Source organism: Mchenga conophoros, linkage group LG2 (genome assembly GCF_057382185.1).
Source record: "Mchenga conophoros isolate Kocher_MC1m ecotype Shallow Benthic linkage group LG2, M_conophoros_male_GT1.1, whole genome shotgun sequence".
In the NCBI taxonomy this organism is placed as follows: Eukaryota; Metazoa; Chordata; class Actinopteri; order Cichliformes; family Cichlidae; genus Mchenga; species Mchenga conophoros.
This window is the reverse complement of record NC_140527.1, coordinates 22394155-22420599: the sequence shown is the minus strand read 5'-3', so window position 1 is coordinate 22420599 and position 26445 is coordinate 22394155. Positions and strand designations below refer to the sequence as shown.

The 26445-nt window shown below is 39.3% G+C and overlaps 3 protein-coding genes across 5 annotated transcripts; 1 reads left to right on the top strand and 2 right to left on the bottom strand.

The window, feature by feature from the left end:
• Positions 1-3148: 3148 nt before the first annotated feature.
• eif1ad (eukaryotic translation initiation factor 1A domain containing) lies at positions 3149-6082 on the bottom strand. Of its 2 annotated transcripts, none has more exons than XM_085288280.1 (5): positions 5761-6082; positions 5545-5663; positions 4210-4318; positions 3692-3800; positions 3149-3598 (listed from the first exon to the last, which is right to left on the bottom strand). In XM_085288280.1, exons 2-5 carry the CDS (start codon positions 5629-5631, stop codon positions 3376-3378), a joined length of 528 nt encoding a protein of 175 aa, XP_085144406.1. In that variant the 5' UTR covers positions 5632-5663; positions 5761-6082; the 3' UTR covers positions 3149-3375. The 2 variants fall into 2 exon arrangements, with proteins under 2 accessions (XP_085144406.1, XP_085144399.1); XM_085288273.1 differs by having other exon boundaries at positions 5881-6079.
• An 831-nt stretch (positions 6083-6913) lies between these two features.
• Positions 6914-13739, bottom strand: ctsf (cathepsin F). Of its 2 annotated transcripts, XM_085288260.1 has the most exons (15): positions 13335-13739; positions 12611-12721; positions 12052-12133; positions 11350-11411; positions 11138-11210; positions 10240-10353; positions 9976-10124; positions 9763-9859; positions 9584-9664; positions 9340-9459; positions 9141-9205; positions 7905-7995; positions 7736-7794; positions 7422-7503; positions 6914-7385 (listed from the first exon to the last, which is right to left on the bottom strand). In XM_085288260.1, exons 1-14 carry the CDS (start codon positions 13581-13583, stop codon positions 7429-7431), a joined length of 1428 nt encoding a protein of 475 aa, XP_085144386.1. In that variant the 5' UTR covers positions 13584-13739; the 3' UTR covers positions 6914-7385; positions 7422-7428. The 2 variants fall into 2 exon arrangements, with proteins under 2 accessions (XP_085144386.1, XP_085144378.1); XM_085288252.1 differs by having other exon boundaries at positions 6914-7503.
• Positions 13740-14656: 917 nt separating this feature from the next.
• Positions 14657-26093, top strand: aup1 (AUP1 lipid droplet regulating VLDL assembly factor). Its single transcript, XM_085288240.1, has 12 exons — positions 14657-14941; positions 19560-19697; positions 20193-20343; positions 21153-21334; positions 21985-22057; positions 22174-22247; positions 22685-22751; positions 22943-23045; positions 23136-23267; positions 23432-23571; positions 24478-24566; positions 25753-26093. The coding sequence occupies exons 1-12, from the start codon at positions 14901-14903 to the stop codon at positions 25796-25798; spliced, it is 1236 nt and encodes a 411-aa protein (XP_085144366.1). The 5' UTR covers positions 14657-14900; the 3' UTR covers positions 25799-26093.
• The last annotated feature ends 352 nt before the right edge of the window (positions 26094-26445 follow it).

Genomic DNA, 26445 nt, shown 5'->3' with positions numbered 1-26445 from the left:
TATAGTAGGAAGTATGAGGGAATGAGGTGGGGTCATTGTCTCACAAACAGCACTGTATAAAACAAAAACTACACACAATATTCGAAGCACATAGTGCACTGTGGGAATTTACGAATGTGCGTAAATCCCCCCTAATATTGGTATGAACCAGCTCAGACGGGGCTGCATCAAGACACGAGGACTAAACCCCAATTCAACCAGACCCAGAACTGATCCGGAGTTAAAACAGGACTACAACAGTTCAAAATCAGGACTATTTAGGATTTAACCAAGACAGAACCAGAATCAGAACTAAATGAGCACTAAAATCATCATAGACCTGCACTACACTTATTTTTTAATTCTACCAAAGTCCACTATGTAGATTCACAAAAGTTTATATAATTATTTAGCCTTGTTGTGCAAACAAGCCTGCATAACTTAATAAATATAGAATTTGAAAAATAACAAACCTAAAAAGAAACACTAGGTACGAGATACATGAGGACCTATGATACAGTGATACTTTTGGTAAACGACCATTTGACTAACATGTGTGTCTCACCTGCTCTTGTTCCATCTCTGTGCTGTCCTCATTCTCTCTCTCCCTCTCTGTTTCTCTCTCTCCCTCTTTGTGCTGAAAATCAAGCCAAACACCAACATCATCAAATATACAGTTGAAACCAGATATTTACAAACTCTTCAGATAAAAACAGAAACACTTTTTTAATTGTAACATCAAATCAGACTAAATGTTTATTTTTTTTTAGATTGATAAACATAAAAAACACATTTGTTAACTTTAAGAGTAAAGAGAGAAACTATCTGTATTTCTATATGGCACCAAATTGTATTCAAAATTAAGCCACACTTATGGAGCTCCACAGTTCTTTTCCTGGTCTTTTGTTGACATCTCTTGATTTTCCCATTTTAAAGAAACAGGCTCTGTGTTTTGCCTTATATGCATCCACAGCTGTGCCACCAATTTACTCACATGGACTCTACTAACCTATCAGAAGCTTCTTCAGCTCAGGATGGAATCGTCTGGAGTTTTCTTATTAATTAACAATAAACTTAGTGTACATGTACTCCTAAATTTAATGAAAGTGATAAAAAATAGACAGATCTCTGTCTCTCTTTATTCTGACATTTAACTAATTCAAAAGATATTTCAACATTTATTTATCCAAAAAAAACCAAGTTTACTCTAAATTGATGTTGTACAGTAAAAAAATGTTTGTGGCTCAAGGGGTTGGGAAGCGCATCTGTAACCGGAAGGTTGCCGGTTCAATCCCCAGGCTCTCTGTCCTGGTCGCTGTGTCCTTGGGCAAGACACTTTACCCTACCGCCTACTGGTGTTGGCCAGAGGGGCCGATGGCGCGATATGGCAGCCTCGCTTCTGTCAGTCTGCCCCAGGGCAGCTGTGGCTACAACTGTAGCTGCCTCCACCAGTGTGTGAGAGTGAAAGAATAGTGGCCTTGAAAAGCGCTATATAAATCCAATCTGTTATTATTATTAATCTTTCAGTCATTTCTAACCCCCCCAATCCCACATGCATACTACCCTTTAGGGCTAAGCCCCGGGTGTATCAAATGTCTGCCTCCGCCTCTGGAGCTGATGCTAAATGCTATCATGCTGCCGTTAATTTCTGAACAGCTAGATGAAGTACATGAGAGTACCTACCTGCCCCTGAACCTGGTTTTGCCAGAGGTGTCTCCCAGGAACACTTCCCTTGAGCTTTAGGAAATCAGTTTTTTCCTATTTCTGTTTTTTTTTGTTTTGTTTTTTTTTTCCGTTGTGTTTTGTGTGCTTTTGCAGCATTTTTCTTATTGCTGGTGTTTTCTTAAGTTGCAGTCCATTCGGCCTCTCAGGGCCACCGTACCATATAAATAAAACTGAATTGAATTGAATGAGTTAAACAAGACAACAGGTATTCGAGTTTCAGGTTACAGCAGCTGAGCTAGTTTTGCAGTGCCAAGGCTCAAAACAAACCAAACAAATGTGATATCTGTTTTATTGTAATATATATCTGGATTTTCATGTCTGAGTTCATAAATGATCAAGACTGAAACAATCTCATCCCATTACAAGTGGAATTAAAATCCAACTGATAGTGGACTACAGTATTAAACTTTAGGCGATAAATAAGAGATTGGCATTCATCCAAACACTGAGGCTAAAGGCGTCAGGCAAAGGTGGAGTTGGTTGGTGTTTCCCGTCCTTGACAGGGAGGAAAAACAGGTCTGTTCTCCTCCAGTTTTGTGCACTGTCACAAAGTGGAGCGTTAAATCCAATAAAGCTCCTTCAGCAGTTCGTGTGTATGACCGCAGTGTTTAATTCATGTATAGATTAGTGCGCAGTGTTTCACTACATGTATTATTTGATATAATTATTGTAGGATACATTTCAGGTATTCATGGGCTTTTGAAAAAACTGAGTGTACATTCTTATTTAAAATTATTTTTGTCAAAATACGACATAGATACTTTCATTGTGCAGTTACTCAGTGAGAGCAAAATTGTAATGACAGGAATCATCTCTCTTCTGTTCAATGTCATGTGAGTTATGACGAAGTTTTCTCACACCTTGGGGGAAGAAATGAGTCAGCCAAAAAGGCGTGGGACTGGTTCCGCTTGCAGTAGGAATTTTCTGTGCGCTGACGACACTGTGATGTAATTTCTGAGAATCCATATATTGTAGTTTTTTTTCCAGATATGCTAGTGTGACATCTACACAACCTTTTCCGGAGGAGATGGCTGCTTGACTGCGTAATAATGAAATGCATTCAGGATTAAGTCTTGAATCCGGCAAGATGGAGACATGCACAGGAAGATATCGAGTCAGTGTGACATAAGCATACTCTGCTTGGGATTTATTCCATTTCAAAAGCTTTTCAGTCATTTCACAAATTAACTTTTGCTGCTGGATAAGATGAAAATAAAACAGCTTTCATTTGTAACTCAAGCTGATACAATAATTTTTAGAACCATATCCAGCACCAATAGGACATTTGGATTTTCTTTGGCAGCAAAATTAAACAGGTTTCTACGGAAAAGGTTGCATAAATTTAACGTCATCGTACAAATATACTGTGTGCCCTTTTATATAAGGTACCAGTGATGTGCAATGGACCTATCATCAGAAAAAAACACTAGAAATGTATCCCATGTTAAATTTCAGATACATTTTAATCTCACAGATTTGTAAAACAAGCAGGAATTACTAAATACATTGAATGAGCCCAGCCATTCAGTACATGAACTGCAGAGGGCGCTGTTGCAGGTGGACCATTGCTTCAGATCATCATAGCATCAGTCAGTGATGACAGCAATACAGGGGAGCATGCTGTCGCATCTGTTTCACAACTCCTGATTGTCCGTGTCCTCAGTGCTGCTGCTATGAGGCATTTTCCCTCCTTTTCTCTTTGTCCTGATCCCTGTCCTCATCCTCTTCGCTATCGTCCTCCTCCTCCTCACTTTCACTGTACTGATAGTTACAGCGGTTAGTGTTTACAAAGAGGTCGCTATCGTCATCTTCAGAATCGCTAGCGTCCTCGTCCTTTTCCAGCTTTTTCTTTGTCTTATCCTGCGTCGAATGCTCGTCCATAAAGCCCTCTGGCCTGGAGACAAGAAAAAAATGTAAAAAGTGCAAAACATGTGACAAATGAGGCTGATCGAGGAACGTAAAGGTTGTGCAGTGTGTTCCCACCTACCAGAGGTTCTGTTTTTGTAGGTATTGAATGTGATCCTTGTAGAGAATAAAGCTGATCTCTGCCTTCACCTTCTCTCCTTCTTCAATAGGATCCACAATCACATAGTCACCTTTGGAGTGAGAAGATGAAATTTAAATGAATGAACATAAATGGGGGTCTTATTTAGACCAGTACTAGCTAGCGGGAGATCACATTACTAACTTATATGTTTGCACTACGATATATATTATTCTTTTGTTTTGAAAAGGCAATGAACACCATGACAACGAGGTTCACTGTACTGTATACATTATGGATGTGCAGCTGATAAGTCTCCAGCAAGTAAGGTGCAGTGAAATATCAAAAGTGTAAACTAACTAGTAAGCCCACAAAAAGCACCCCAATTTTGTTGTGGGCAGCAGCACACACGGTGCAGCATGAACATCTGTGCCACAAGCCACTAAATAATATTTGCCACCAGCTGTCACTGGATTATTACTCAAACTTTTAAACACGTAACTTCCCTTTCCATTGCTTACCTCTCTTGATCCAGATGTTCTTGCGGAACTTGGTGGGCATGCTCACCAAGAAGGTCTCACCCTGAGCTGTTACAGCATCATGTAGGTTGTTACCACGGCTCCCAGTTACCTGTAAAAGTGAAGAAGCAGAGGAAACATGGAATCAGAAAAATACACTCAACAGCCACTTTATGAGGTGCACTTGTTCAACTGCTTGTTAATGTAAAATGTTGCAGAGGATGGTCAATGGACTTAGGTGTGTGAAAATGGTCAAGACAACCTGCGGAAGTTAAAACTGAGCATCAGAATGGGGGAGAAGGGCGATTTAAGTGACACTGAATGTGGCATGGTTGTTGGTGTCAGCAAGCTGGTCTAAATATTTTCAGAAACTGCTGATGTGAGACACAATTATCGCTACAATTTACAGAGAATAGTTAAATATCCACTCGTTACAACCACAATGTGCAGAAGAGCATCTCTGAACACAGAGCATATCAAACCTTGTTGTAAAGGGACTACAGCCGCAGAAGACCACACTGGGTCAGGTGTCAGCTAAGAACAGGAAACTGAGGCTATAATTTGCACAGGCTCACCAAAACTGGACAATTCAGTTCAATTTTATTTACATTAAATAACAACAAATCACAAGGAAAGTCACCTCAAGGTGCCATATATTGTAAGGTAGAGACCCTACAATAATAGAGAGAAAAGAATCAAATGACCCCCTTTGAGCAAGCACCAGTAGAACCAGGATCAGGGAGGAGCAGCCATCTGCTGCAATCGGGGGCGAGGGGAGGCAGAAAGAGAAAAAGACACTGGGGAAGAGATCAAGAGAATAGTAATAACTAATGATTCACTGGTGGTGTATAAACACAGTGGGTGAAAACACTGAGTGAGGAAGAAACACTTTGAAGCCCCTGGAGGCCTAGAACTATTGCAGTCACCTGATTCAGCCCTAACTATATCTATATATGAAAAGGAAAGCTTTAATGCTAGTCTTAAAAGTAGAGAGGGCATCTTTCTCCTGAATCCAAACTGGAAACTGATTCCATGGAAGAGGAGCCTGAAAGCTGAAGGCTCTCCCTGCCATTGCACTTTTAAATACCTGCACTGAAACAGGAAAAATCCACTTGTTAGCGTTAATGTTTGGGTTTGAGCAGGGCACCACAGTGTAAATAAGCCTTTCTACAAGTGGTGTTACATGTCCACTTTAAGGCAGCTCTGGAGTTAAATGGGGGTCTTACCTGTACTTCCAATCTGTACCTAAGTACACAAGTATCCAGTGTATGCTGCTGATTACTAAAATGTGAATGTTGTAGTATGTAGGAAATACAGGGAACTTTATACAAAGTTTACCTTTACGATCTGCTGGTTTTCTGTGGGTGTGACAAAGTCTCCAAGAACCTCCTTGACAACGTGTTTGCGTTTAGTGGCCTGTGACATTATAACCGACAGCCTTCACGTTCCTTCGCCAGCTGAGAAAGAAAGAGTGGGTCGAAAGTTCTAGTTAACTAAAGACACATTTAAAGGCTAGACCTTTCTTTATAAACGTCTGTAAAACTTTCTGTGTACCTTAATAATTTAAACTTCCTCTGCCAATTTTCTTCTAAACAGTAAGTAGTTGCTTACGAATAATAACTTAGCGGAAAAGGCTAACATTAGCTGTCTCCACATTAGCAGGTTAAATACTACCTTGAAAGAAAGAAAGACAGGAGTGGCTGTTTGTCTTTTTGACGCAGAATCTGTCTCCGAGCAGCAGGTATACGTTCGTGTACAAAAAGAACCTGAAATATTCAGTCAAAAAAAAAAATGGAATGACATGCGTTCTTGTTTTCAGTCCACAGTGCGGGGAAAGACAGGGAACGTTACACTTCCGATGTCAAGTGGGGTATATTTTCAAAATAAAAGTTCCATACGTGTAAAATGTTAATTTTATCGCTAAAAGCCCTTTTAATGACTGGTTAAAATGTGACTAAATTTATGTAAATGAACTTCAGGATTCATTGTAATTCACCGTAAGATTATATCACTAACTTACGACGACTTTTGTTTCTTATTTTAGAAGCTACTGCTAAAGACCAGCTGTTCCGTTACCTTCCCTTGGCATTGTGGGAAAATGAGGTTGTTTTGATTAAAGGAACATTCAAGAACACGAACGTTGTTGCTCCTCTATCGTTCAAAGTGTTTTCCTACATTGTGTTTGTCCTGCTTCTTCCCAACATACCGTTTAAAATCATAAACAGGTTAAAATGTTTTCTCCCTTTATAGGCCGCTGTAGTTATTTGAAGTTAATTTTGCCTTATGGTTAAAGTTATTATATATGCACTAAATAAATTATAAAAAGTAATGCTTTAATTGTACTGTCAACCAGTTTATAGTTTCAGTGCACATGAAAAACTTTATAATAAAATAGGGCAGCACAGTGGTGTGGTGGTTAGCACTGCTGCAAGAAGGTTCTGGGTTTGAACCCATCATTTTCTTCTTCAGCATCTGTGGGTTCTCCAGCTTCCTCCCACAGTCCAGAGACATGCACTTGGGTGAATCAGTGATTCTAAATTTCCAGTGAAAGGTTGCCTGTCTCTCTGTGTTCCCCCTGTGACAGACTGTCCAGGGTTTACCTCATTTCTCCCCCATGGCAGCTGGGATAGGCTCCAGCGTCCCCCAGTGACCGTGGATTGGATAAGCAGAAGAAAATGGATAGGTAGATCATAAAATAACAAACAACTAGATTTCACACTTTTTTTTAATTCAACTCCCATCATTCATTTCTCACTGTTATACAGCTATTATTGCAATTACATTGCACTAAACTGAGTTTGTGCAGTAAATCACTTCAGAATCAAAGCCTTGTTTTTCAAAAACTCTTTGAAGCACATACCATCAGCTCACCACTATGAGCATGGGCTCTGTTACTGTAAGTAAAGATGACTTATAAGCTGTTACCTTAAACACATTAATTATTTTAACCAAGCTTCAGGACTAACAGAAAAAGCAGATGTAATCTTGATTTAAAATTACTGGAAAGTTTCAGTATCACATCAAAGCTAGCTTTATTAGAGCTGGTAAAACACTGGTTTGGTCTAACGGAGAAGAAACATCAGCAGGACTTCACATGTGTGCGTGTTGAGCTCTTGTGCATTCTGGATAAGTGATGATGGTGTGTGTGTGTGTGTGTGTGTGTGTGTGTGTGTGTGTGTGTGTGTGTGTGTGTGTGTGTGTGTGTGTGTGTGTGTTAGGGGTTCAGTTGACTACAGCAGATGAGCACATCTTGTTGATCCCACATGCATTGGAGCCCCTGTAGAGGTTGTAGTAACCCTGTGTGAAGGAGAAAAAACAAATTAACACTTACTCCCTCACAGCTGTACATGAACAGAACTCATTTTTTCATTATGCTATGAAACAACAGTCAGCTTTGTAAAGCCTAGTGCACGGATCAGCACTTCTATTATGAAAACGGTGCTTTATGTCGGTGATCCTCAGTCATGTAGTTGGTTTCAAATGAAAGATTTTTAGAATGATAAGTGTTCTAAAGGTCGTGCTGTCTCACCTGCTCTCCATAATCCTCCCCCCAGCTGTTTTTGATGGCCCAGAAGGGAATACCTTTACCTGAGAACACAGGGGGGAAACATTGTTGACAAACGAGGCAAAAAGATGTGTCTATGCTTTCCAGAAACTGGGCAAATATTTAAGACAAAAAAACAAAACAAAAAAATTACGTTCTCCGTATCCCACCAACAGCACAGCGTGGTCGATCATCCAGGGGTTGCAGAAAATCTTCAGAGGGTGAGATATGCCCTTCCTGTAAAACTGGAGGGAATGAAATGATATTCAAGATAATGTAAGAATAACATGTATCTTAAGATTATTATCTTTATTATCGTTTATGTCCAGTTTAGATGAATGAATGAATGAAACAGCTTTTTTTATTTGTCACTAGCAGGTTGTCCTGCAGCGAGATGGAAACACCCCCGACCTTACACTCATAACACAAACATCACACGGGGTTACAAGTCGGAGATCGGTAGCGTTACAGAAAAACACTGAAATGTACACAACAACAGGAAGGTACAAGAGGAAAAAAAGAGACCTCCACTCATGCTGTGCTTCCATGGTAGGAAGCTATTATTGCTATTATTTGGGCAGGAAATATGTCACTCCTGATATGATACAGTAACAATACACTGCCCATGATACTATACACATGCAAGAAAATGATCTACATACGACTTTGCTGTTTGATAAGCACCACCACCAAGTACTGACTCTGATAAGTCAAACTGGTGGGGGTTAGGAATGTTTTAATAAATCAGTAACATATAAACCAACATTACACAAGAAGGCAACGTGACATATTCTATTGATATTTTTATTCCACTCCTAGTTGACACCTCCACTGAGGAGCTGATGTTCGTTTCATTCTGGTAAAACTTTGTAGGCTTGTAGAGTGGGGTCACATTAATTTAAAACTCAGTTTCTGATTGCCATTGTTAATAATGACAATGTATTTTTATACTCTTATATAAGACAATAGAATGATAAATGGGGATTCTAACTATCACAGTATGTTTGCATCTAAATATCACATCACATTTGACCTCTGACCTCACTTTTACATTTCCATCTTAATTTCAAGCTGACCCCAAAACATCTTTAAAGAGAGGATTGTTAGAGACTGAGCTGTTTAGTTAGTCACAAATATACTTCAGTAATATTGAATAATAAGCTCAAGTTATTCGTGTCCAGTTGTTTACAAATCAGTACTTATTATTTATCACATACTCACTGATACCCTTCTCTGATTTTGACTACACTATAAACTTCTTCAAGTACCTCTAAAAAACAAAGAAAACAAAAAGAATTCATCCTCTTAAAAATAAACACTGCGCAACGACTGAGCTGCTTTGCTTCTTGTTGTTTTGAGGAGTGATTTGACTTCTTAAAAAACCTCCTACCTGCATTGCAAAAGCATTCAGAGCAACAGAGACTGGCCCATTCTCAGCCAGCCAAGCAGCAATCTCTGAGAAGGAAAAAATACAAAAATAAATCAAAATGAGTCAATTCAACAACCCTTAGTTTCAAACAGACTCACTACAGTTAGAATAAGATAAAAATCATGGACATGTCCATGCAGTTAAACCACTGTGTGCTCACCCTTCTCCTCTTTGGGCAGCTCCACGGAGCTGTTGATGTAGGCGGCCACCTTCCCGGTGGTGAAGTCACACCTCTGCTTGTGCCCGGTGTAGGAGTAGTCACTTTCAGTCTCCAGACCCCCTTAACCACACGAGGGGCAAAGATTATAAGAAAGCACTTTAAGGAAAAATCTGCTTGTGTTATCAGTAAAAACATCTCTCTGCTTTTACTTATTGCTAAACACAGAATAAAATCTTAGTTCTACCCAGTTTCTCAATAGCTTCATAAGCATTTGATGGAAGCCCGCCTCTGCACGCTTGGTCCAGCCCGTCACAGTCAACCAGCTCTGTGAAGAACAAATCAGTACTCAAGCATGTCAAGACTTTATGCTGGATTTGAAAACCCCTGATTAATTCTATCATCTGTGCTACTTTTCTGTGTCACCTTGTTCGGAAAGTGACAGCAACGTTCCATTTTTCAGGAACCACTGGCCTTCAATGTTGCCTATGACAGAAAATGCCCAGCAAGATCCACACATTCCCTGCAGGAGAAAAAAACACACCCTAATAAGCATAAAGTGGGCACGGTGTACAATTTAATCGCTACCAACAAGCTCTTTAGGGTGACCGCCCCATAATGAACTCTGTTTGTTGGCACCTGGTTCTTAACAGGACTGACAGCTCCATGATCCCTCCAATCCCAGCTGTCAGGCGAGGGGCCTTTGGCGGGAGTAGCTGGTTTCATTGGTTGATGGAGAGTCCATTGACTCAGCAGTGGGTTTAAGTATGTAGAGCGAAACTCCTCCTCTGGAGAAAAGCAGAAGGATATTTCACTTTGTTTTCTTAAGCTGAAGCAACACGTGGAAAGCAGAAGAGGCGTTCTCTCATCAGAAACTGTGGACGTGCATTCACAGTTACGTACCGGTGAGGTCGCTGAACTTGGTGACTCCATACTCAGCTGAACCTTGATCCAAAGCCTGGAGCTTCTCAGCAGTCTTCAGGTTCTCGTGGAAGATGCGCAAACGGCGGTCCACTTCTGCAAGGTGAAGGGTCAAAAGCACATATTCATAAAAGATTCTGCTTAAAAGCCTTTCATTTTTTTCATTTTCAGTTGAATTTAATTTTGTTTCTAAAGTGCGAACAAGAGAAGAGACATATCAGATGTTTAACCTGAGACATTAAATATTTCACTTTGAATTTGATGGCACCAAAATGTGTCAAAAAAGTTGGGACAGAGTAAAAAAATAAAGACTGGAAAAGTAATTGGTACTAAAAGAAAACAGTTGGCGATACATTTTGCAAGTTGCAAGTAATTGGGTTAACTGGGAACAGGTGAGTAACATGACTGGGTATAAAAAGAGCATCTTAGAGAGACGGAGGTTCACCAATCAGCAAAAAACTACATCTACAAATTGTGGAAAAATATCAGAATGTTCCCTAACAAAAAAATGTGAAGACTGTGAATATCTGATGATCTAAGGGACAGGATATCAAACGATTTAAAGAATCTGGAGAAATCTCTGAGCACAAAGGACAAGACCAAAAATAGCATTGGATGCCTGTGATTTTTAGTCCTGAGGCAGCACTGCACTAAAAACAGACATGATGATTCTATCATGGAAATCACTGCGCGGGCTCAGGCTCACTTCCTGCAATCACTGTCTGTGAACACAGTCCACTGTGCCAGCTGCAAATGCAGGCTAAAGCGCTATCATGAAAAAAGAATGTGAACATTATGAAAACATGTTCAAAAACCTGCAGCTCTGACAGGAATGTGACACAATGTCCATACGTGGTATGAATGAGATTCAGTCACTCACCCTCCTGACTGCTGTAGACTTTATTGTACTTAGTCATGAACTCTTTAAACCGGCCCAGCAGCTCCACCGACTCCTAATGCAAACACACACACAGAATCAACGACAGAAAGCCTCGATCTCAAATCTAAATCGATTAGAACAGTTTAAACAAACAAGCAGACAGGCAGATAAAACCACAGGCCTGTAGCTGTAGAGCCTGACATTAATTTTACCTCCAGAGGCTGGCTGGTGGATGGATCCTCTACCTTGTTGCGCTCTTCTACTTCAAATTCAACTGATAAGAGAAATGAAACACAGGAAGACAATGGGAAGTGTGAGAGTATTTAACACTTAAATCAGTCAGTCAAACTGTCATGCAGGTTGCTGCAATTCACAATTTTCACGGACGATTTTCAAGCTGATAAATATGACAGAAAGAAACAACAAAAATACAAAAAAACAACATAAAATCAACATATTTGCAACATCAAATGCAAAAATGTCAATTTCTCCTTTGTTCAACCTTCCACCTCATTTATCTCTTTGTAAAACAAGCATGTAAAAAAAAATCTCATGGCCTGACTGGCTGATGTGGGTTGCTAGGAAAGTTCACTGACAATCAGTAGAAATAAATGCATTTTAAAAGGAGTTTTCTCTATATGTGGTCAGAAATATCATGATTAAGTTATTATCATAGAACAGAAATGCTGAACTCTTTTATTGTGTTTTTTGGGGGGTAAAAAAGGTCTAAAAAATACTTGTTGATGTGTTTTTGGATGATAAGATAATCAGTGTATTTTTAACAGCACTGTAAGAGAAGACCAAGTGAGCCGCAACTATGGTGTTCAGCTATAAATGTCTACCATATGACTTCCATAATGGGTGGTTGTGAATCTTAAATGTTGGATGATGAGTCTGTTTGGCTGCTGACTGACCTTTGGGCTGGCACTTCTGTTTGAGCAAGGTTGACGCCCCCTGCCAAGGGATGTCCCACACCTCGAAGACGCAGACTTCTGTCTGAGACATAAAAACAAAAATAAATTAGAGGAAAAGCGATAACAGCTGTTATGTGTAGGTTTGGGTCTCTTGTAAAAAGCCCCATTTATAGATTTACTTATAACTTAGATATTTTTAGTTGGGAAGAAAACAGGAACAAAGAGAAAAAAAGAGTCAATACTGTAAATGAATGCAAGCGTGAATGAGGCATAAGAGAGATCACTCCAAGTCAAGGTTGAGTCACAAGATCAAAACCAGCAAAACTGGCGCAATAAAAAAAATCAATACACAGCTGGACACACACACACACACACACACACACACACACACAGAGAGAGCTTTTTTTTCTCTTAAATATAAACTCATATAACACATTCTCTCTGCTTCTTAATTTTTATCACAAGAGCTATCTCTCTCTCTCTCTCTCACTCACACACACACACACACACACACACACACACACACACACACACACACACACACGCACACACAACCTACCTTGAGTTGATTTAACTCGGGATAGAAGTCACATGTCCTGAGCATGGTGGACTTCTTACATTGAGTGTTACTCAGCTCCACTGTTAAAGTGTAACGGATCCCTTTAACCAGCTGGAATACAGATGAACACACAAACATTCGGACATTTTTAATTTAAAGACACAAAATCTTGGTATAAATAAAGATTTTTATTTAGACGTGGTATAAAATATAATGCGTGTTATTGTTTTATGGGCGCTCGTTATGCTCCAAACAAGCCACACTGCGGAGACATTGTTAATTTAAAGTCAAGGACATAACTTCCGGCTGCAATAAACCGCGCATAAAATCTTATCTTGAACGCTTGAGAATAAAAATAGGTAAAATAAAATAATAAATGCTGTTCTCCAAGTTGAAACCTCTTGAAATTTTTAAATAAATAGGAATACATGTTTGTTTGTTTTTTGTTTAAGCATAATCTAATCCCTTGCTGACCAGCGCAGCAAAGACGTTTACGCTATTACTTTGAAGGTACGTCGCCCCTTTTTCCGGCCTGTGTTTAGCTAAAATGACGACCCTCCAGCAGCGCACTTGTTTACAAAAAACCGAGCATACACAACGCTTATTACAATGAGATAAATCGACAAACAATACTTTAACCGTTCTTTGCAAGTCCACTAGAAGACCAAAATATGTTGAATAAATATTATGAAATCAGAAGGAAAGCCACCAATAATAATTATACCTGTTTGTTGGCAGAGATGACCCGGCTGACTCTGCGGAGATGCATCGCATTGGAGACCCGGTTGTATCGCTCCTCTGCAAAGGCCAGAGCCTTCTTAAGACCCGGGTCGGACTCGTGGACCCGGATAGAAGAGCCGGGGGGCCCTAAGAGAGGCCGGTCGAGGTCCTCACCGAGTCCGACAACCGAGCCCAGCAAAACGGCCAGGGACAGCCACTGGATTAGCGGGCAACAGCGCAATATGACCACCATGTTTGCCCCGGGTGTTGTCACCGACTGAAAGGACCGATGTCCAGTCTGCGCTCACTTAAATAACAGCCGTGTTTGTTTTCTTCACACAAAAATCGATTTTCAGTTAAGCAGCGATTATACAAGAGGCTATTACCAAACAAATCTGAGAGGCTGTAGGCGGAGACTGAGCTTTTATGGGGGGCGTGTTCATGATAATTCCCATATTTATTATTCAGGCAGGGCTGTCGCTGATCGGTCTGTAGGCAGCAGTTGTCTTTCAGGCTTTCTGAAGCTGTGGTTTGGATATTAGGCTGATATTCGCTCACTTCAGTCCAGTCGTTGTGCCTGATCATTTTCAGATTATATTGTTTTTCGTTTGTTTGTTTGTTTGTTAAGGTACCTGGCACTGACCTATGAATCATTCGAGCATTCAAGAGATGAAACAGGGTGGTGCCTGCACTTCACAGACAACTTAGCAAAGAACCAAACAGCTATTAGTGGAGGTTCTGTCACCGTTTGGTGCTGCATTTCAGCCAGTGGTGTTTCAAGCTCTTTAGAGTTGTACAAACTCTGGTTTTGCCTTATATACTGTATTTACACATATATTTGCACATGTTTCAATAAATGGCTACACTTTCCCCCCTAAACTGCTGACTATAAACACAGTAAAAAAGAAAAGAGGGGCGACTAAAGACGTTCAGCTCATCATTGGAATAAATAAATAGATTCATTAAAATAAAATGGTAACATTACATACTACGTTTCCTGCTAATTAAAATTGATCAGATTTCGCCACTAGAGGTAGACAAAATACTATAACATTTTACCAGCGTTTCCTTTAGGGGATGTCTTTAGTGCTCCTTTATTTTTTTCTGCTGCTCTTTTATTATGAAAGTATCGCACCTGACACTCCGATAAAGATGAACACACAGTTATAGATTACATGAAATCATGAAAGTAATTGAAGTGTTGGTTACAAAGACTCCCAGTTTATACACTTCTGTAGAATTTAGAAACGAGTATTATTTATATAAATTTACTTTTGTAGAGATGGCGCTTTTATTCTAGGGGATTCTAACAACGGACCGGAAGTGGTGTCGTGCCGACTGAAGCCATTATCTGTGCTAGCGCTATTTAACCACAAAGCTAACATTTTAAAGTCGCGTACTTAAGCGGTCTGAAAAGGCTGTACTATAATCTAACTGGCTCCTTAAAGCTACCCAGTTTCCAGTTTACCCACCGCATGACAGAGGTGCAGTCGTGAAAGTAATGACTAATTTATATTTAGGGGTCAGGTTGTATTTTTAGCATTAGCCTCTGAAGGTCTGACTGGCAGACATGGAGACTCGGGGAATTGAAGACATGTTTGACTTTCGTCGGTAAGTCAGCTAACTGCTAAGTAGTGTAAATTGCTCGGTTAACCTTCACTTAGCGCTAATTAGCGCAATAAGCGTTGAAGAAATACACAGAGGATATGGCGTCGACGACGTTTATTATCGGGCAGCTAACCAGTATAGTAGAAGATGTATTAAATAATCTGGAAAACATGCAGCTAGATAGCCGATACTGGCAACGTTATAGTAAACAAGTCATGGATAGCGTTTGACATGAAACCTTGTCCAGTGCTAATTTTAATAAGCACGCCGATCAGTTGCAGCATGAAATGCGTGAACTAGCTAATCTTAGATGTCTGTTGGTTTCATGTATTCACTGCTTGCCTTGTGACAACGAAGAGTGAAGTTTAAGAGACTTAAATTTTTTTGATCTAGACGCAAAAGTCAGAGATTATATCTGAGCGCGTGTAAAGGGGAGAAAATAACTGACAGCAAAAGTAGCTGTCGTTGTGTACTTCAATACTAAAGTGTTTTTGACTTGAATAGAGGGCGGACATGAGGCCTGTAGACAGTGGTAATGACGACTAGAGCGTTTATGAGGTTTCGAAATGTTCTCTAGCGCTTGACTGCAGAGGGAATCGAGTAGTGACACGTGTAATATTGGTAAAAACGCTGAAACAAAAGCAGCTCTAACTCTGCAATTGGTTTTCATAACGTGTGTACAGTACTGTGCCTCGAGCCACCTTTCATAGCGTCAGACTTGATTGTAATTTTTTTTTTTAAGTGGTCTTGAGCATCGGTTCTCCAGGATTTCTGAAGGTCTTTCAACGTTATTATTTAGACTCTTGCTGCCTTTTCACTCATTTTCAGTCCAGTCCTTGTAACGGACCACTTAACACTGATCTATGATTCATTCAGGAATTAAAACAGTGTTGTGTCTACACATAGCAGACAGCTTGGCAAAAAAAACAATGTTAAGTTACTTTGTTATCAGCAGTCTGTCACAAAAACATAAAGATAAAAGTTTGACAGATGTAATATAATACTTTTGTCACAACAAGGTGATTCCCAAAGTGCTATTTGCTGAAAATTTGGCATATTGCAGTAACATATTGCAGCACACTATAGTGTGCAGTGTCCAGTTAATTTGTTTTTAGGAAACTGGATAAGGGGAGGACAAAAGAATTGGCAGTGCTTTAAAAATTATCAACAGCAGATGAGCCAGTAAAAGTCATGTCACAGGACCTGAAAGATGCATCTGGCCCTGCAGTTGACCCAAACAACAAAAAGCACCTAATGCAAGGGATGATGTTGTATCTTTACATAACAGAAAACTTGGTAACAAAAACAAGTAATTTTACATTGTATCTTTTGGCACTTTTTTACTTGCAGTCTATAAAAGAAAAAAACTATAAAATGTTCCCATTTCTTTAGTTGAATCTGTGAAAAATGTCAAAAATAACAGTTTGGCAGATGTCGAATAATATGTTTTCTAGAAAAAGGTGATTCTCCTCAAATTTTCATGCCGAGATCTGCTAGCATGAAAATATGAGGAAACTGGACAAGAGGGGGACAGATGAAGTGGTTGGCTTAAAAAAAATTATCTACGGCAAGTGTCTGAAAGTCATGTCCTTGAGAAACAGGAAACAGTCCTTAAGAAACGGAAAAAAATCTGCCATAGACCTGACAGGACCTGAGAGATACATCTGCCCCTTTAGTTAATCCAGCTACTGTTCACTGAAGACTCATTGGAAATGGTCTCAGTCTAAGGGTCGCTGTCAAGAAGCCTTTTTTAAGGAAGGGAAAAGAGGAGAAAAGGATGAAGTATGAAAATTACACAAGATCAGTGGAGGACAGCGGGATGATGGAGTAATGAATCCACGTTTTTGGTTCAACTCCTCTTCAGTATGAACAGGAAAGAATTACAACAGTGAGTGTCTGCAGCCACATGAAAAACACAGTAAAAACATACCTGAATAGAAAAGCACAAATTGGAATACGATCAAGTAGAGCTGGGCGATATAAGATTTTTTTCATATCACGATATGTTTTTTTCATTTCAGGCGATAACGATATCTATCACGATATAAGCCAAATAACTATATTTGTAAGATTTAAATGTGCCGTTGCTCACAAGTAAAATGTGAAATAATCAGCAGCTTGTTTTGATTTAAATATTTATTTCCCATAATAAGTTCAACAGGGTAGATGTACTTAAGGAACATGAGACTTTTTCAGATAAATAAAGGCAAATATTGCAAACTACACAAAAGGCAGCCGCTGAAGCGTTTAAGTTTCAAAATAGAACAAACGAAACAGACTAAATTGTCAATTCCACTTAGAAACAAAATATTAATTCTACAAATAAATCTTAGTTTGTTTTACAGAAGATCAGACAAAATTGACTAACTTTTGTCAATATCAAATAAACTGAGAACTAAAAGAAAATTCTCAATCTCTCCTTGTTGTATAGCTTAGCTTTTCAAACAGTTTTAACAGTTACTGTAGTCTGACAAAAGCCGAATGACGAATTAGCGCTTCCAGTCAGAGATTGAGCATGCACCGCTTTATTGTATTTCCAGACTTGCTTTCGGCACAATTTAACGTGCGCGCTACTGTTTTTGTCAGACTTGAAATAGCCGAAATACCTTCACACTACGGAACTTCTATGGCTCTTCCGTTCGACAATCTCTCCGGCATTGGAACCATCATCTGTTTCCTCTTCGGTAACCTTCGGTCACGCTCGGTTGATTTTTCTAGTCGGCACACTCATTTCCTCCGTTACCCGGGCGGCACCGCTGCTTCCCAAACAAATACACATGTGCGGCTTGGCACTTGTGCTGTACGTAACAAGTCATGTGACGTGACGCTGCGGCTGTGATTGGTTCGGCTCTGCGCTACTTAATTTGAATTGTCTGTTCTTTTTTCTTTTCTTTTTTTTTTTTTAAGAGGACAAGAGCGGTGAGGTCTATCGCATTAGTTTAATTTTTCTATCGAGAAAAAGTTAGTTTCGCAATACATATCGTTATCGTTCTATCGCCCAGCTCTACCATCAAGCATGAATTTGCCTCCACAGACCCCAGACCTCAACACTATTCTAGAAGTGATGGTTCATCTTGACAGAGAGAAGAGCTTTGAATGTCATCCTAGAAGATTGGAAAACAATAGGAAAGCTTGGAATTGTACAAACTCTGTTTTTGATTTACGTACTGGATTTCAGTGTGTGTTTGAACATGTTGCAATAAATACCTGCACCTATAACTAGGGATGGGTATCGAAAACCGGTTCTTGTTGAGAACCTTGGAATTGTTTGCCATTTTTGCCAATGATTCCCTTATCGATTCCAGTCGCCCCGAATGACGTCACTACGTTGCGGAGCGTCATTTACCTGGCAGGAAACACGGCGGCTCAAACGCTCAAAAGTTTGGTCATACTTTACGAGAACGGATGACAACAGGGCAACTTGCAATACTTGCAAAGTAGATATTTCATTTAAGGGAGGAAACACTACGAATATGCAAAAGCATTTGCTCACAAAACACGCGATGACCTTAAATGAATGTCGTGTTTTTAATTCCATTCTGGACTCGTGAATCTCAACCCAGCAGCAGCGGTAACGTTTGCACGTCCTCTCCCGTTAATGCGGCAGGTAAATAATCAACTAACAGTGCATATTATGTTAGCAGAGTCTGGCTGGCTCAGATGCTGGCAGTTCTCGCTGCAGTCTACCGGTAGCGTCTCCTTTCAGGCCAGGATAGACAAATGTCACCGAGCAGTGACTAAGTTTGTGGTCAAAGGCTTGCACCCATTTGCCACAGCAGATGCCCCCGATTTTCGGAATGTGTTTAATTGTAGGCAGGGAGATTACTGGATATTCTTGTGTAATTGCTACAGAATAATTTATGTTACACTTTGTTATTGCTACAGAAGAATATTTATTTTATTATTTTACGTTTACAATTTTTTTTTTTTTTTTCCTGGGGACCCTGTGACACCCCATCAAAGAGCCGTAGGCTGGATCTCTTAAAATCTTACTGTTGGGTTTGTAAGGCCATGTTACTCCTAAATTTCTATCTTGTTCAAAGAGAAAATGTAAAACAAAGTTCTAAGCTAATCGACCTTAGTGTTCTCCTTTTTTAAAAAGAATCGATAAAGAATCGAATCGTTAAATAGAATCGAAAATGGAATCGGAATCGTGAAAATCTTATCAATACCCATCCCTACCTATAACCATTTCGTATCAAAACATAAACAGATTATGGATGGCTCTTTTTCACAGTATTGTATCATTGGATATCATTGCATAGTTGAATAACAATAGAGTGAAATGGTTAAACTCTGATGTGAGTTCATGCTATGGCTCAGTGCACATTTATCCAGTAATAAAAGGAAGAAGATCAGTAGGTTGTGAAAGATGCTGTCATTCAAATCACAGAACGGTATTTTTGAGGCTGATGGTGAGGTGTATATTTTGAAATTGGGAAATAAAAAAGGGCTAAAAATGTGTTGGTTCATTTGAAATATAATCGGCACAGGATAAAGCAATCTTGCTACAGCTCCCCTGGAAATCACTTAAATTCTCTAATTTACATTTAGATTTGTTTTTCTTTTGTGTTTTCTATTCCAAATGTCATTTTTTTGATTCTGCTCTGTTTTTGTGCAGGTTTCCCAAAGATGCTGTCGTTCTTCTGCTGTTGCTGATTTACTTTCCAGTCGGCATTTCTTTAATGTTCATACGTATTTTTATTGGTGTTCATGTGTTCCTGGTCAGCTGTGCACTTCCAGAGAGTTTTATAAGAAGGCAAGTGTTGAAAAAGTGTTCCAATACCACATTTTACTGTCAGCGGTAACCAAATCTGTAGCTGAGTCGTCTTGTGTGTCACTTGTAATCATGTTTGTGTGTGTGTGACAATAATGACTGAGGTGAAATTGTAGTATAAGGGATAACAATAGCAGTTAATGCTAACACACATGGCATCTGTGCCATTAAAATAACTGTAATTTTTTGTCAGAGTTTATTCACTTTAACCACAGTAAATACTACTGAGGCCAGTGGAAGGTAATTGTACTTTGCACACTGTAATTTTAGTTTGAAGAAAGGTGGTGACTGCATGATTAAAGAACCAAAGCATGTACATGCCCTGGAGGCTATAAGAGCAGTTAAGAAAAAAGATATTTGTACGTATTGCATATTGTGGTAAATTATACACGCAGTGTTACACTATTGAGGACTATCCTGTTGCCAAATATGTTAAAATGCTGACATCATGTTTGTTTGTTTTTTCTTTGCTTCTAGATTTGTTGTGAGGGTTATGTGCTCGGTGCTGGGGATGCATGTGAGACAGAAAAATCCCCGCTCCAGAGACAAAAACACCAAGCTGTACATATGCAATCATGTGACAGAGTTTGACCACAACATTATCAACCTCCTGACCCCCTGCAGCACAGTGAGTGCTTGGCTTAAACGTTTTTCCTGACTCAACCGTGTCATGCAGCATATTTTACACATTCAGGGATTCAGTGTAATATATCAGTGTGCTGATTGCATCAGTGCCCTCCTATTAACAAATCTATGGTGACATCATTGCATTACATGGCTTGGACATAAATACAATTTGACACTACATGCAGTCCTGTGAAGAAGAAAGTTTTCAGTTGTCTGCATTCCATTATAACTTTTGTAGGAATTAAGCTGGTAATTAGCAGTCAGGTAACTTTAATCAAATGCACTTGATGCGCTGTGAGCACCTCTATAAAAGCAGAGGTGTTTGGCAGTTTGCTGGTCTGGAGCATTCAGATATGTGTCTTTCTAGGAGTGGACATCCCAGCAAATTCACCCCATGCTCAGTCTCTCTGACCACTGCATGGTCAATGAGTCGACCGTGAACTCCTCTGTATACCAAAGTATTCTAGAGTCAAATGTGAGGCCATCTGTCTGACAGCTAAAGCTTGGTCCAAATTTGGTTATGCAACAGGACAATGATCCCAGGCACAGGAACAAATCTCTAACAGATATACTGAAAAATTCAGTTCTCAAGGTGTTGCAATGCACCTTAATCTCAGTGAAATGCTGTGACAGGACCCTGAGAGAGCTGTGCGTGGAGGCAAGATTGTGCTGGTGCATTAACACATGTTATAATATACCTGATCTATTCTCAAGGTCTGTCAGTTGAAAAAAGAAGATCCTGTGTACTTTAATGTATTTTAAATATAGTAAATATGTGGTGAATTTGACCCGTCTCTTTCTGCCTATCAGCCCCAGTTAGATGGCTCCACAGGCTTTGTGTGCTGGGCCAGAGGCTTCATGGAAATCCATGCAGGCTCCGGAGCCATAGGAGAGTCTCTGCAGAGTTACTGCTCTGCTGAAGGCACCACACCTTTGCTCCTGTTTCCTGAAGAGGACACCACAAATGGCCGCGCCGGTCTTCTCAAATTCAGGTGACGTTTGTACACATGTTACTGTACGGTAATAAACAAGAACTCTCCGATAACACAGCAAGTGTTTGCAATTCATCAGCACCCTGGGACGGTTTTGGCCTCTTACCCATACCCAGTGATTTAATGCAGCCAGCGACAAATTATCATCCCTCTTTCATGGCACATTGAGATAGAGATGAATTACTTTGGCGGTTGAGTCTCCCCCACTAATTTCCCTCTAGAGTTGTAGGGAAATTAGTGCAAGGAAGTGAAAACAGCTGCTAAATTGATTCATTTCTATAGTTAATTCGAGTAAGACTGAAACAAGTGTACTGTATCCTCAGTGGAGATGCACATGAAAACCAGAGAAGCTGGGAGTTGCACTTTATAATGAGGTTGTGATTATTGCCATGCTTTTCTTTACAGTCTCTGATACTCTTCTTTTACTGGAACCTAACGCAGACTCTTAGGCTGCGCCTCCTTTGTGCCATGTCAGAATCACCCGTTCACTATGTTGCTGATGCTAACTACCAAAGGCATTGGCCTTTAAATGCTTAGCTGACTAATTGCACATATCCTGAATGTCTTTAACAATAAAATCAATTGTTATTGGCTCACAGCACAAAGCCAACCAGCTACTATATTAAATATCTATATGTTTTTTCTCTCAGCTCCTGGCCTTTCTCACTGACTGAATCCATCCAACCTGTGGCCTTACGGGTGACCAGACCATTGATCTCTTTGGTAAAGTCATTTGAACTCACATTTAGAATGAAAGTGACATTTAAAAGAGCTGATGAAATGATGTGACTGCACACCAAAGTAATCTAACAACACGATTACCTCCTGTCTGTACACAGAGCACACCGGAGTCCAGCTGGCTGACGGAGCTCTTATGGACATTTTTTGTTCCATGGACAGTGTATCATGTAAGGTACTAAATAATTTGTGTCATTATTTCTATCTTTTTCTGCAGCCACATTTTTCACAATGTAGGTCTCATTTCTTTTACCCTAACCTGGTTTTGTGGAGATTGTTATGTAAAATCCAAAAAACACAAAAAACTGTGAATTTTTGGCACAAACTACCCTCCTCAGGCTCATGCTCCTGCCAGGACTTCTGATTAATGAATGTGCATTTCAAAATCATATTGCTTTCATGAGCAAGTTTTTTGTTTTGTTTTGTTTTTTTGTTTTCTTTTTTTTTTGTTTTTTGTTTTGTTTTGTTTTGTTTTTTTGTTTTTTGTTTTGGTTGGTTTTTTTTGGTCTGAGTTTTTGAAAAGACCTTCTATTGATTCTTAGTATTTCTGTTGCTCTAATTGTTCAGATTGTCTTCTTAGCATTGCTTTTTTGTGTTTCGTTTCCATCCCAGTTGGCTCCCAACAGTATCCAGACAAGATGGCGAGTCGACACAGGAGTTTGCCAACAAAGTCCAGGAGGTAAGAACAGCGTGTGCCACTTGGATGCACATGAGTTATATTTGTAATTGTAAAAACAAATATGCGTGTGTGTGATATGTGTAAGAGTTATGAAGCCTTGCACCTGTACACAGATCTCTTTGTTGTTGTGTTGCAAAACGTCATGCATAGCAGATGTAGTTCCCACTTTCTGCTTGTGTGTTTTTGTTTAGCTGCTAGCTGCTGAGCTTGGCTTGGTCGCCACCAAAATCACTAAAGCTGATAAAGCAGAGCACATCAAAAGGACAAGACGCATTGTTCCACAAACAACCACAAGTAAGTCGGTCACATGATTCAACATCAACTCTGTCCATGTGGGAGATTCAGCTGATTGGAGGTTTGTTTGTTTTGTTTTTTTAAATGTAGGTGTAACACCTGGTTCTATTGGGCTTGGATTCATGAGTTTGGGCACAGATGACCGCAGGATTGCTAAGATGGCTCAGCAGGTGAAGGACGTGTTGCCCCATGTTCCACTGAATGTCATCACAAAGGATTTAGGTACACTTACATTTGGCTACCACATCTATTTTCTTGGAATACACTTTTATGTTCATTCTGCACCTGAGCTCTTCTGTCACACTTTCACTTTGTAAGAAGTCCTTTAAAAAGAATGATAGATTCATTTGCCATGCACTAACAGTTGTTCTTTTTATTGTGTATAGCAAAAACCAATTGTGTTGACACCACCATTACAAATCTGCTGGAGAACAAGGAGGAAACATCAATGGAAGCAGCGGGGATCTCGACTTTTGGCCCTTCCAAGATCAGCTCCTATTCTTCTGGTCCTGCTTCCACCTTAAAGGTTTGATAAGGCCTGTTTCCTAGAATTTAACCAGACAATTTGAAGTTATAGAGCACATCTGATTAATTTACGGGTCAATATCATTGACTGATATAAGCTACTTGGTGATCTGTTGGTATCTGCATTTGTAATAGTCATAAACAACATTTTTAAAAAGTAAAGAAAGAACAGGAGAAACAGCCTTCAGTGATGTTATGAATGTTGAAATTGCAAAGTTTGCCCATCACAGGGCGCTCTGCAACTCCCCTGTTGGCACACCACAAACACAACAACCAGCTTGTAAAGTCAGGAAGACTGTAAACGGGCAACTAAGGAACTACATCTAACAAATGTTAATCTGTTTGCGTTTGATGCATCTGAAAGAAAAACATGATAAGAGGACAACCTGTCAAATTTAAATCATTGAATTATTGGTACCAGGCAAAAAAGTCATGTATTTGTCAGGCTCTAATAAGTTGGGTAAAAAATTATTATTTATGAAGTGATACCGAAAAGGCCCATAAAAGGCACAAGCTGTCCAGAGGTGTACGAGAAGATGATCTTGATCTTTTGATCTCATAAGCTCCATATCAGTGTCTTTTTATCACACTATTTACCTTACATTTTAGCTGCACTGCATGATAATAATCACTAAGATATTATTTATAGTAAAGGAGCCCAATATGCAGTCGGTCCATCACATGCTGTCAAAATCAGTGAGACGTGAAGCGGCCGTCTCCTTATTTTTTAAGACTGCACATCCCAGACCCTCAGATACATCCGTACAATATAATGAGCCCTAGTGTCTTCTGTTAGTTTTGGCTTATCTGTGTACATGAATGTTAATAAGAATATCTGTTTTTTGCAGTTTTTTTTTTTTTTGTTTTTGTTTTTGTTTTTTAAATTCCATTTTGTTTTTATTCATAGCCTGCTGCCAAAACTTTTGGGAAATCACCAACCGACAGACATTTGTCTCTCCAAGAAAGAAAAGAAGCGCTGTATAACTTTGCACGAAGGTGAGTTTTTCTAGTAACTATTATCTTTACTGCTTTAAGCAAGTGTTTCTGGACTTTGTAATAATACCCCATGACAGTTCAGTTCATCTTAATAAGAGACCTGAGAGAGCAGCCAAAGCTGTTTGGTTGTTCGTTGTTCAGGGCTGAGAAGTTATGCAACATTCATTTGATTTGAGATTTTCTTGCTTTGGGTTGAGTGTGTTGTTCATTTCTGATTCTTCACAGTATTCGAGCAACACCAAGCACAGATCGTATGCAAAACAGAAAGTGTCTTTACAAATTTAAATTCCACAACTTTGTTTTGACAAACAACATCCACATCTCTAAACTCAATTTTGGAGAACAAATTGTCAACAAACGGTACCTGGCAAAACCTACGGCGGAAAGACACTGATGAACACGGTGAAGCATTAGCATAATTTTATTTATAGTCTAATAAAAGCCAGAGGGATGACTCCAAATGAATGCTAACTTTGTTGTGAGTCTGCTGGATTTTCTGATGAGTGCAGCTGTGTCTAAACACATCTGCTATACAAACTTTGTGTTGTGGTAATAGGTTAGTATTTTGTTAAAGGTTGTTGTGCTGCCCCCACGTGGCTGAAAATACATCAGTGCATTTTTTTAAATAAAGGTAATAAAGCTGGAAATCGTAAGAGAAGAAATCTTGAGTATGTCAGTGCCATTACCCTTTCTTTTTTTTTTTTAACTTGTGAGACTGAGGTTTTAGCTTGCTCTGAGCTCGGACGTGCGTGTCCAGTGATTTTATTTATTGCTTGAGCCGATTTAATGTAAGTTTGCTTGGCAAACATGATCTCTGGATGGTGGGGCATGAGATGAGCTCTCTTGTTTGTCGTATTACCAGAGTATTTGAATTTATTTAAATATAGATATTTGATGCGCCTGATGAACATGCAAAATATCAAGATAATAAAATACTGTCGTGGTGCTGAATCAAATTTTTTTTTTTTTTTTTTTTTTTTTTTCTCTCTCCCTTCACGCCACTATTACCTAAAAGTCAAAATAATTTGGCATGAGCATGGTCTTAGACCCTAATAAGAGCACAACTGTACAATCACAGTGAGTCTGGACGTGTCAGAGTTGCATCTGTAGTTGTGTTTATTAAACTTTTATGATGCTAAATAAAAGCTGTATTTAATCTTTTTCTTTTCCTTTTCCCTTCTTCCAGACGCTACATTGAAAAGCATGGATTGGAGCAGGAAGACGGTCACTGAACAGTCTGGGTCAAGCAATTATGGAAAGAAGCATATTCACGTTGCATAGCTGTCTGATTTGAATGATGATTTTATATTTCCCCAAACAGTTCTGTTGACAAAAAGGATTTTGTTCTTACGTATTCAGGACATGTATAAGTTCATGGAATGGTGATTATGCATGTGTTCAGTTTTTCATTCTGGCTGATACATAATTTTGATAACAGTTTGTATTACAATCCACTGACTGTGAATCATCTATTTATTTTTATAATGTCCAGAGTTGTTGATGGAAATAAACCTCTGCTTGACCTTGCTTTAATGAAATGATTTCACATCCATGTGTTGTCAAGAGTTTGGCATGTGATTAAGAGGCCCCAGGTTTTGGCAAGTAAAGTGAAATTTGACTTCCAGTTGCATGACATTTGTATTTTAATAGTTTTATGTTTTTTCTATTCTCCAAATATATGTCAACCAAATCCTGCCATAAGAGGGAGCCAGAACATGGTGAACCTCAGCAGTCCTATAGACACAGCAGGAATCTAGAAACTAGTGGATGGTGTATTTTAATTAATGTGAACATTTAACTGATGAACACACACAGTTACAACTCCATCAGAAATTTAAAAGTCAGATGAGTTGTAACAGGTTGAAAACAAACATCCATA